We start from the raw sequence: 12,009 nt of genomic DNA, 5'->3' as shown, positions 1-12,009 counted from the left end.
GCTTCCTGGGGGGACTCCCTCAGTGATGCACGAGGGTCCTCAGGGCAGGCCCCCTGGACTTGCGGCCAGCAGCTTTGGCCGCACAGACTGGGAGCAGCCCATTCCTCTCTCCCTCACTGCCTCAGCCTCCAGAGCACAGGCTGCTGGAAAGGTGGGAGGGGGTCTGCCTTCAACCCTGGGAACCCCTCTCAGGGTGAATTAGCATTTGAGGGTCTCCACAATCTGGTGCTAAGCTGGTCTCTCCCCACCTTGTCTCCCACATCTGAACACAGACCCTCTATCTAAGCCATCAGCTCATGTACAGCCCATGTCTCATCACAAACCATGTACCTTCCGTCCTCTGAGCTTTTGCTCACAAAGTCCCCCCGCTGGTGCTGTCTTCACCCCTCAATTCCACTTTTCTAGATCTTGCCAGACTTCCAAGCCTTGCTGGAGTCTTTCCCCTTTCCTGAAGCCAGCCCAGGGTCCCGTGTCCAGCCCTCCTCTGGATTTCCATCATGCTGGTGGTTCTGTCCCCTGAAACCACCAGCGAGGCAGGTACCAAATCTGAGTTAAGCTCCAAGGGCAGGGACTTGGTTCTCCCTATGGCTCACTATCCCAGCACCTAGAACCAGGACCTAGCACATGACAGGCACTCAGCAAATACTGTCTGAATCAATAAATAAATCCCTATGTCCTCTGTGCCCTGGAATAGAGATGGAGTTCATTCATGCTTCTTTTTCCAATTTCTGTCTTTCAATGTTTAGAAAATTACACAGCCAGGAGGACTATATGACAGTAGATGGTGAACTCAATGTTTCTTGAATGGATGGATGAATTCCTTAACCAGCTGCTGCCTCCTTTCACACAGATCACATACTACATTCTACCATTATTTCTCTTTTTATCTGTGTGTCTCATCTCCCCAGGTCTGCAAGCTTTCGACAGCTAGGACTGGCGCAAAGAGGACATGCCCTTCCTTTCTCGCTGCCCTAGGCTGGGTGTCAGGTGTGGAACCTGCACCCAGAAGGCCCTCAGTGGATCTGGTTGAAATGAAGGACAAAGCAGCCCTCAGTCCGTCCAGCCTCCCCAACCCCCCGCCCAACCATGGGTACATCCTAAACCATGGGCATCCACCCCCTCCCCGCCCAACACAGCCTGACAGCAGCGGGGGTGTGGAACGCTGAGAGGATCACGGAGGGGGGTCCTCGACCTCCACCCAAGTGCCACAAGGCATCTTCCCATCCTGCAAGGGCTGCTGTGCCCACCCCGCAGGGCCGGCGTGAGGACCACAGAGCCAACAAACAAGAATGCACCCCCTCCCCAGAGCCCCCAAGGCAGGGACCTGAGCATAAATATTAGCTTCCTACTTGCCTTCCTGTTTCGCTGCCCCAGCGCAGACAAGGAGAGCATCCTGCCTTTCCTTTTCCTGTTGTGCTTCCCAGCTCTGGGGCCCGCCTGGATCCAGAATTGCCTCTCTTATCCCCCACCCTCACCTCTTCCCCACAAAACCCCAACTTTGCCCTGTCCCCCAGAACCCCAGTCTCCCAACTCTCTGGCCCATCCTCCAGCCACCCTGCTGAACCACCTTCTGTCCTTTTCAGCTCCTCACCCTCCTTTGTCCTTTCCAGCCTCATCTTCTATTCCCCACCACACTCCCCCTACGGCATACTCTTACCTATGATGGGTGGGCTGGAGCAGGGGGCAGCCGGGCTCACCTGGGTCCCATCTGTACAGAGAAGAGAGATGGAGTGAATCAGCTGCCAGGAGAGGAAGGGCAGGGGAGGGAGAGGAAAGAGGGCTAAGCCAGGCAGGCTGCCTGCCTGTCCAGGAGGCCCCACTCCAGCCCGAGCATGCCAAAACCTGGCACCTCCACCGGAAGCTAGCCAGAAAGTCAAGATCCCACCCCATTCCTTTCCTCGAACTCCCATGCCGCTTAAGAGTGATCCCCAGCTCCATCTTCCTCATCCGATCTATCAAGTGGCTGAGATATCTCGCTCTACTGGAGCTCAGTCCTGGACAGGAAACTCGGGTGGTTCATTTACCCAGCAGTGTCAGGCTTCCCTGAGGTGCCCAGCCTTCTCTGGGCAGCCGAAGCAGGCTCCCAGAGTTGGAAGGGGAAGGAGAGGGCTGAGGGGTGAGGCGGACAGCAGGCTGGTGAGACTGCCCTAAGGACGCCTGGAGGGAAACAAGGGGAAGGGAGAGCAGGACTGAAAAGGGAGCTGGGCCCCCCTCCACAGTTGGGGAGGGATTAGGTCATGGCCTGGAGGTCAGGTCAGATCTGCTGGGAGCTGCGAAGGGGTGGATCTGGAATGCACAGCTCGAGGACCCCATAAGAGGAACCCCCTCTTCCTACTGCCCCATCCTGGGTCTTGCAGCCTCTGTGCCCCCAGAGAAGGGAATCGCTCAGCCTCTGTTTCACGGATAACCTGAAAGAAGAAGTCTTTCCTTCTGGAAGCGGCCACCTCTCCCAGACTCCTCGGTCCAGCTCAGGATCCCCAACCCCACCTCCATCCAGTTCAGAGCCCATGGAATCCCACGGTAGGGCAGTCAGCAGCAGAGAGGCCTACGGGAGCCCAGGGGCTGGCTGGGGTGGGGAAAGCTGAGTCCTGAGGCCACTTTGCCCTCCTGCTGTCCAGCTCAGGGCAGAGGGGACGGAGCTGGAGACCAGAGGCCTCCTGGAGGGGCAAGTGGAGGACATACAGAAGCCCTCCTCAGACCAGATTTGGGGCAGAAGGGGTGTTTTTCTGAAGGTCAGCTGGCAGGCACTGCTCTGTGGCCTAAGGGCAGCCTCAGTCATCTTTCAAAAGCTGGACAAGTAGAAGTCCCTGCAAGCAGGTGGGGAGGGGCGCCTCTGGGCACAGAGAAAGAGACTCCCACCAACTGCCCCCAGATACTAGTGCCCCGTGCCCGGATGACATTTGGTAGGGAAATGTCACTCCACCTATTCAAATGCGGCCTATCCTCTCAAGTCCAGCCGGAGCCCATCTCCGCAGGAAGCTCCCCCTGACCCCACATTCCTCACCTCCCCAAGCATCCACTTGGTACCCACCACCTCGACACTTCCGTAATCGGGGTCTCTACAGTGCCACTGGTGAGCTATGACCTAATACCTCGCTGGGCACATGGCAGACTGTTAGAAACTGGTGACTCGAACACATGACACTCTCCTGACCCCATGCCTAGGACACGGCATGAGTATCTCTCAAGGTTTGTGAGCCTCAAGGAACAGGAGTGCAGGAGGCAGCCTCCTATTCCCAGAATGGGATAGCCCCCCACCCCGGGGCTCTCTCAGGACCTCGTTCTCCGAGACAGGCTTCAAAACTAGGCTCCCAGCTGCACGTCCAGAGACCATAGGGTCCTGTGCCTCCAGTCCCTGCTGCTGGGAACTGTCTCCTTCAGCCCTTGGTCCTTGCCTGAGGGCTGGCCAGCAGCATGCACTGTGGGGGCACAGCCAGCTTCTCTGCACCCCATTCCCCTGTAACCACGGGTTCTGGACACCATGCACCCTCTGGAGGGGACAAAACTAATGGCCCTGAACTCCGAAGTGTTTGTTACAGGGCTCAGAAGAGACATTCTGTGATGATGATATGATGTAAACTCTGTTTAGGAAAGCTGGGTGTGTGTGTGCATGTTTTGCCTACCAACAGGGGTGGATTTTAGAAGCAATGCCTGGAAAGAGCTCTGCTTCTCTCAAGCCCCTGGGTCCATGCTGAGAGACCAGGGGTTCAGAAGCGCCCAGAGCAACCGAGATAATTGTTAGGGAGCAGCTCTCCTGTGTCCCAGAGAGAAGAAAAGGCACCCGGTCAGCGGCTGACCTGAAACCACAAAGTAACCATCTGGCATCTCAGACTTGGGGATGAATTTGGGCGCCCTTCTCATCAGCCCCTCTCACAGTGCTATTATCACTAATTTGGGTGCAATCAGGAGTGAAATGTGGGCTTCCCTAGTGGCTCAGACAGTAAAGAATCTGCCTGTAATCCAGGAGACTGGGGTTCGATCCCTAGGTCAGGAAGGTCCCCTGGAGAAGGAAATGGCTACCCACTCCAGTATTCTTGCCTGGAGAATTCCATAGACAGAGGAGCTTGGCGGGCCACAGTCCACGGGATCACAAAGCATTGGACACGACTGAGCGACTGACACTTTCACGTGTGAAATACAATCAGGAGTGAATGGACCCAAGAGATGGAAAACACAGCATAGGTCTGGCCCTTTCCCACACTGCTCCCGGCCTTCGTGGACAGCTTTCATTTCTGGAATTCTGGTCACTCTCTATTCCTACCTTCTTTGGAGGCAACTGCAGTCAGGCTGAAGAGACGGTTTACCAGGTGCTGAAGTTTCCATCAAGTCACCTTCCCCAACTGGACACCTGATCTTACCCAGAAATTCTGCCCCAGTGGGTCCGCCCTGGCCCTCAGCCACCTCCAGGGTAGACATAAATGCAGCTCTCCCGTCCCCGAGCACCTGTACAAGCTGGCCTCCCGCTCCTCCCTTGTTTCCCCTTGGTCCTCACCTGCCCAGCAGATGTGACTGGAAACCTGAGCTCGGCCTGGCCACCTGCTCTCCCCGGTGCTGCCAGTCTTATGTCAGGGGAGGGAGCATGGCCATCCACAAGCCCCCTCTGAATGCTTTCCATGTCTTTGTCAAAGCTGTGTCCCCCTCCCTGGTCTCCTGAGGAGTTGAAAAAGGAGGAGCAGCCAGACCCCTGCCCTGCAGGCACGAGGCGAAGCCCTGGGTCCAGGGCTGACTCTCCCCCTCTCCCTCCCCCAGCCCCCTCAGCTCAGGTCTGCCTCACCAAACAAAGCTTGACTCCGCAGGGGGCTGGCAGAGAAGACAAAGCTGGGAGTGAAATGGCCACGAAGGTCCAAGAATCAATAAACAGAAGAGAGAACGTCACAGTTGCCCAACTGACAGAGTGAGGACTGTGTAGTGTTATGTTAGGAGCTGATGAGGCTTCAGAGATTGTGCAGGCAACACTCTCACTTCCCAGAGAAGGGAAAGAGAGAGGGGAGGGAGGGCTAGGTCACAGTCACCCAGCGGGGCAGCGGTACAACCAGGCCAGACCAGTGCGGGGAGGAGAACCCAAGAAGTCGATCCCAAAAGCAGGTTCTAATTACCTCTCGATGAGGGCACTGGTCTTGGGCTCGAAGGAGTGGAAAAGTGATAAAACCTGACTTTTACTTTCAGGAGTTTCAACTCCAGACAGCCCACGATTTTTTAAAAATTGAAAAGTATATGACTTGTAGACACTAAAAACATTTCAAAGAGCCCCCCAAAGTATGAAACTAGAAGTTTCTCACTCATCCAACTCCCTAGGACTTCCTTAGACTCAATTCCATTTAACAGTTTCTTATGTCCCTCTTCCAGAAATTCTCTTGCTACTTACTAATTCTATTGCTCATGATCTTGGCACCAAGCTGCTTATTACTCAGATTTATCCAGAACCCAGTGCGCTGCAAGCTGGATGGGAACTCCGGCCCCATGAAGTGAGAGAAGTAAGGGTCCGCAGCATGGAGGACGTTGGCTTTGAGGTTAGATAGTCCGGTGTTCACACTCCGACTCCCTCAGTGACCGGCAGGGACAGCCAGGGACACGCTGCAGCTTGGGCAAGGCTTGGCTGTGCCTCCGAAATTCAACAGTAAGAATATGGACCAGAAAGAGGTCATTTGAGATGAGCGACGCTGCGCGTGAAGCACGGGGCACATGGCGGGTACTCCCCGCTAGGGTCGTGATTCATCCTGTTTGCCCCTGAACTCACCTGCAGCCGCCCTCTGGCATAAGCATCTCATCGTCTGGTCCCATCTGCGTTCTCCCCTCGTCTCTCAGTCCACTTGCTCCCAGATGCGTTCCTGTCCAGTCCCTTATCTCCTGACTCTCCCAACTCTTCTTTTTCTTCTCCATCTGAACTTTTGTAAACTAGCCGTTTACTATGTGCCCTGTGTTTGCTAGTTCATCTGACCCTGATGACAAACCTATGTGGTGGTTACTATTTTTATCCCTATTATATAGATTAGTCAACTGAGGCCCAGCAGTATTAAATAACTCATCTGGAGGCACATAACAGGGAAGTGGCTAAGCTGGGACTTCAGCCAGACAAATGGGCTCCAGAATCCATGTTCTTAAGCAACACTCGTGGCTGCTTTTCCCCAGCACCTCGACTCTACAGGCTAGTGGGTGGACAGCGAATGCAGGACCTGGCTGGGCACAGGGAAAGATAAAAATCACACAGCTCCCAGGAAACCTGAACCAGCGGCAGACTCCAGTCCTGCTGCAGGTTAGAGGGCGGAAACTGCCTGTCTCATCTCTAGGCCCCGGTGAAGACAGTCCTCCCAGATCACAGATAAATACCAACTGCTGACTCTGCAGATGCCATGCCAAGCGATGATTTCGGACTATAGGTGGGAACAGGGGCTGGCAACTGACAAGGCGGGAACTTGGACGAGCACCGCCTTCATCTTCAGGCTCTCCGGCATCCTCCTTTGTCCCTTCCTTAGATGCTCCCAAGGGCCTCTGAGGCTTTCTCATTAGCGTCTCAAAGCAAGCTCCACCAGGCAGGCAGGAAGGCTGGCGGGCCTGGGGTGGAGGCTCCCAGGTGAGCGGCTGGGGACGCGGGCCTGCCCAGACAAAGGCCTCCAGTCAGGCCGAGGCAGGGGGCCCAAGCTCGAAGGCTCCGCAGCTATGCGGCAGGCAGGAGGCTGGATGTGAGGGCCGCAAGGCCGGCCCTCCACCTCCGCCTCCGCAGCAAGCATGCCCCTTTCCCCGCGCCTGGGGCCCTGGGGCAGCTATTTTTAGCTCTTGACACCTGGGTATTTTGCAGCCGCAGGATGTCCGGTTTGGAGTCTCTTTCTGGGAATCCCACATGCGGCTGTTGTAAACAGCCCCACGCAGCGGTGGCCTGTGCTGGGAGCGGGCACCCCCCTTTCTGCTGTTTGAGATGAATCAAACAGGAAGCAGATGTAACCATGGCAGCAGCAGCTTGAGCTCCCTGGGGGTGGGAAGGCGTCCTCTCTGGCTTCTTGTCCCTGCCCTGGGGTCCAGTCCCTTCTGTGGCCTCTCCTGGCGGATGGAGACCACCCTGAGGCAGGGGAGCTGGGCCTTTCTGAGTCCTGAGGGGTTGGTGGTTCCTGGGACTGGCGCTCTCTGGGGCATCTCACTGCCCTCTGGCAAGGGAAAATGGGAGTCTCTCCAAACCCCGCAGCTCCCGGGGCCTCGGGGCCACTGCTCAGTCTCCCCTGGCTATTCTCTGTGGGACGGGGAGGGTAGAACCACTTGCTCAGGGTGTGTGGCATCTCAGCAGCAGGCTCCCCCCAGTCCCAGGCCAGGCCCCCTCGTCCAGACTGCCCTAAGCTTTCTCAGGTCCCAAAAGGCCTCAGAAACCAAAGTTGCCACTTACCCTCAGCCCTCTGCTCCAGGAGCACCAAGCCCTGAAATAGGAAGTTCACCACGATGTCTGCCCACCATCTGTCTTTCCTATTACAAGCAAAACAACCTGAGCAGTCAAGATGGGGCCCCCATCTGTAATTCGGGGAGAAGAGCTGAGTTTCTGTCAAGCTTCTGCCTTTGTCTCTTCCCCTCCCCCACCCCCTGGTGCCCCACTGAGACCAGCTGCTCCCTCTTAGCCGCCAGCCCCAGCCAGTCTTTCTCAAGGGCCAGCGCTTGCCCCAACAGGAAGCACGGTCACCGCCCTGGGGCTGTCTCAGGGCTGCTCCTTTCTCCCCTCTGAGGTCTGTGTTCACTCCCTCGCCCTCACTGGTCCCCCAGCTCCTGGGTCCTCCTTGGCTAGACCCTGCCTCCCTCTGCACCCCACTTCTGCCTCCCGCCGGTTCTCTCTCTCAGCTATGCCTTTCTGGCTCTGCTCACTGGTGCCATCCACGAGGCCACTCAGCCCACTCCAGAGACTGCCAGGGAAAAGCTTAAGTTATATTAATATCAATCATTATTATTTTATTATTACCAGTAATTAGTAATGTTAGTAAGGATCAACAACCATGTACTGAATGCTTACTGGGTGCTGGTTACTGAGCTAAGTATCTGACTTGTACTCTCTCATTCGGTCCTCACAAGCACCCTATAAGGTCAACACTGCTACCATCCTCAAATTACAAAGGAGGTAACTGAGGCTCAGAGAGGTTATGAAACTTGCCAAGGTCACACAGACAGTAAGTGGAGCTTCTGGGACTCCAGAATCTAAGCTCATAATCCCTACACTGGTGTGTATAATGAGCCCCACCCACTGAGGTGAGGTGAGGCCACCTGGGGGTCACTGGACAGAGTGTGGTCCCAGCATCGGAAGGCCTGGGGGTGACTCACGTGTTCCCACAATGCCGGCACTCCATCCAGAAGATAACAAAAATAAAGACAGGACCATCTCTGCCTATGCCTCCAAGAGGCCTCCAAGAGGCACTCCCCAATTCCATCTTTACTTCCTTTTTCATCCTCTTCATTTTCCCTGCTTTTTAAATGTACTTGTTACCATTTTATCATTTCCTGTAAGCTGCCCCCAGCTGCGCGCATATAACTAAACAAGCAAACCCCCAAGGCTGCCTCAGAGGACAAACGCTGTGTGAAGGCACTCTGGAAACCGTCAGGCCCTGTCTAAAATGCAGGTTACATAACCCAAGCAAGACACCCACGGAGCGGCTACTCGGGAGTGAATCCCCAGGGAGAAGATGCTCTCTTCTCTCTCCCTCTCTTGCCCAGGCTTTACACACTCCGGCAGGCCATGGGCAGGAGTGGAGGGAGCCCCGCGTGCAAAAGAGAGCCCCCATCCTCAGGGCTTCCCTGGTAGCTCAGTGGTAAAGAATCTGCTTACAGTGCAGGAGACCTAGGTTTGATCCTTGGGTTGGGAAAATCCTCTGGAGAAGAGAATGGCAACCCATTCCAGTATTTTTGCCGGGAAAATCCTATGGACAGAGGAGCCTGGCAGGCTAGTCTATGGGGTCACAAGAGTCGGACATGACTTAGCAACTAAACTGCCACGATCCTCAGGGCAGGCTCCTGAGGGGCTAGGAACACAAGCAAACAGCCATCAGCACCCCTAGACCTGGATGTCTGGAGAGAGACAGAGATCACGGTGGAGACCCTGGCCTGCTCCATGGCCTGGGGCATCATGGATATGAGTCCATGAATAGTAACAAGCTATGAATGCTGGCACTCACAGGATGCCACATTAATATTCATGACAGTTAAATACCAGATCCCCATCCCAGCTAAGCCCCGGAATCCCACTCATTTCGCCTGTTATTTTTGGAAGGTGGCGGGTAGATTCTCCAGGTGACACAATTCCCTTTTGCGGCCAGGGCTGCCCTTCAGGCTTGCTCGGCTGGGGTGTCTCTAGACCACAGATCCAGCTAGGGTGCATGCACAGCTCTCAGGGAATTCAAATGCCAGATGCATGGTACTGGGTACTGATTTGGGCCAACCAGCTGTCTTGGAAAATTTCTAGCCAACTGGGGATTTGATGAGATGAAAATTTACTGTAGTGGAAGGTAGAGATCACTGACTGAAAAAATGGCATACACTGTGTGGTCTTGTTTTGGTAAAATGCACAACACAGGAAGGCAAGTCAGGAGATGGAAAGGTGCTCAGAGGGACCGTGGCAGCGATCTCCCATTGCTGGGCCTGGCTGTTTCTTACTCTTTTACCTTTGCTCCTCTGTGTTGTCTGACATCTACGAGGTGCATGAACTGCCTCTGTAACAATGAAACAGAATTGATATGTATATATACAGCCCTGCACGATCAAGATGGCACTGCCAACGGGCATGTAAGCTCTGGGTCCCGTGAGAACGAGGACCCAGGGCTCTCACTGATTCCTCCTATTCTTGGACCCCATATCCTCGGGGGTTCTGCATTATCTACAGCCCAGGATCCTCGGCCTCTCCCTGAAGCACACAGAAGGCCGAGCACGGGCCTGGGCACCAAGTCAGGACTGACTTAATGGATGCCTGCAGCCTGAATAATGATCATTTCCTGAAAGAAATGCCTCCTGCCTCTTCCAGGGCCGCTGTGCTGGGAATAGAGACTGCTGACATCACTGACCTTCTCATCCTTCCCCTGCCTCATGCTCCTTTTAAAAGTTGCCAGGGAGGGGCTAAAATAAAGGTCACCCCGGCAGATGCTGGCAAGGTACTTACTGCACAGCAGGGCCATCGGGGCCAGTCCCATCCCAGACCTTCCCTGTGCCAGCTGGCAGCGAGGTCCTAGGGTCCCTTGCATCCTGCCTCACTGGGAGAGGCGGGGGTGAGGGAGTGAAAGAGAGAAGGGGTCCACCCTGTGACTTCTGGCTACAGACTCCTGCTGTTCCAGGCCCTTATGGGTGGAGGAATCTGTGAATTTGGCCTGATTTTTCTGTGAACTGGGGCTGAGCCCAGTTTCTGTTCTTCATGTCTTTAACATTCCCTATCCCTGACCTTCAAAAATATGAACAATAACATCAATGATGGTGATGATGTTCTCTGTGCACTGACCTCATACTGGGCACAGTGCTAGTCTTACTTACTTGAATCTTGAGAGCAACTCAAGGAGCTTGAAGCAATTATTACTTTCATATCACAGAGATGAGGAAACCGAGGCACAGAGAAGAGCTACACTCGGTTTTTTGCAGGAGGAGAATAGGGACGCTACCACCTTCCTCCCTGTGACCTCACTGGAGGGCCCTTCTGCAAGCTCTGCGATGGGCCCAGGAGAGAGAAGGTGATCACTCACATTCCCAGGGTGCATTTGAATCTGCTGAGGGTTGACAGGCACATACGAGTAAATCCCCGCTTGAAAGATTAGGAAATCAGGTGTCAGAGTCCTTGGCAGCCTTGCACAAGGTTCCTCAGCCTATTCGACTGGGATTCAAACCCAGGTCTCTGGTCTGAGAATAGTTTCTTCCCCACTACCACACTAGAGGACTCTGAAGGCCTGGAAGGGAGAGGCCGTCCTTCCAGTGCCCTGGAGCAGAAGTCAGGGCCCAGCCCCTCGCCCGGTGGGGCGGGGGTGGGGGGCTGTGCCAGCGCGCCTCCTCAGCTCCACCGTGACTCACTCCTGGGACCCAGGGGAAACACAGCCCTGAGCTGCGGGCAAACACGGCCTGCCGCCTGCCCCGCCTCCAGCTCCCCGCCTCCACATTTGCTAACCGAAACCCGGCTGTTGCTATTTTTAACCCTCCAGCTCCCCCTTGCCTGGGGCTCCCCCCTTCACCCCACCCCGCCCCCCCGCCCCAACCGGGTGCCACCAGCCTGTCATTCTGAGAGCAGTTCCACAACCTGAACGCCCCTGGGCGTAGCGGATGCCCGTGCAGGTTTGTGGGGCAAGCAAAACAACACAGTTACAGCCCTGTCGCCCCAGTCGCCGAATTCCCCCACCCCGACTCTTTCCGAACCTGTGACTCCCAGCCTCCCCTGCTTCTCCCTGTCATCCTGGCAGCGGGGGAGGGAGAAATGGGACTTCAAGGGCTGGGGGGGCAGGTGGGGGGAGACTGCAGGAGCCAGAGCTGGCCTCCTGGGGGTGAGGGAGCTGAGCTGGACTCCTGAAGGAGTCCCCCTCACTCTCTCCAGGGTGCCAGGCTCTCCCTGAAGGCCCAAGGTCTCTGCCCACCAGGATTTCCAATCCCTGCAGGCAACATGGGGAAAAAAGGAAGTGGCTGGTGACGGGGTGGGGATGGTGAGTTTAGCCCAGGGCCCTCCTCATGAGCCATCCTCTCCCCCTCCTGGGCGGAAGGCCGGGGAGACACAGGAGTCCAGGGAGTGAGTGCACCAGAAGCCTAAAGGAGGCCCAGGGTGGAAGGACTCCAGGAGGGTGGTTGGAGGCCTCTTCTTTTGCATGAGGGCTCCTCTGATACACAGCTCTCTGGGGAGAGGGCTGGACCATCCTGCAGCCCACAGCTCTGGGGGCCCCCAGGAAAACCTACCAGAAGAGGCTGGAGGCGAGAGGGTCTGAAGGCTGCTGGCTGATGTGAAAGGTAACCTTCTGAGAAGGGGCCGAAGGGGCAGGCCTGCAGGGGGACCAGAGGGGCCCGGCCTTCTAGCTGTCTTCTGCGGCCCCC

The 12,009-nt window shown here is 55.8% G+C and overlaps 1 protein-coding gene across 14 annotated transcripts in view; it reads right to left on the bottom strand.

Annotated features, from left to right (window-relative positions):
- The window catches only part of HDAC7 (histone deacetylase 7), a 36,803-nt gene that overhangs the window by 18,726 nt on the left and 6,068 nt on the right, over positions 1 to 12,009 (bottom strand). For 9 of the 14 annotated variants that reach the window (XR_806635.4, XM_005206369.3, XM_010805038.3 and 6 more), the window contains exon 2: positions 1,658 to 1,708. Coding sequence is in view for 8 of the 14 variants with exons in the window: in XM_005206369.3 (XP_005206426.2) it covers positions 1,658 to 1,708 (51 nt within the window). In the remaining 6 variants the exon portion in view is untranslated. The other 5 variants (XM_010805039.4, XM_059886254.1, XM_024991581.2 and 2 more) reach the window with 5 other exon arrangements.

Source organism: Bos taurus, chromosome 5, assembly GCF_002263795.3.
Source record: "Bos taurus isolate L1 Dominette 01449 registration number 42190680 breed Hereford chromosome 5, ARS-UCD2.0, whole genome shotgun sequence".
Classification (NCBI taxonomy): Eukaryota; Metazoa; Chordata; class Mammalia; order Artiodactyla; family Bovidae; genus Bos; species Bos taurus.
This window is presented reverse-complemented; position numbering and strand designations above follow the sequence as displayed.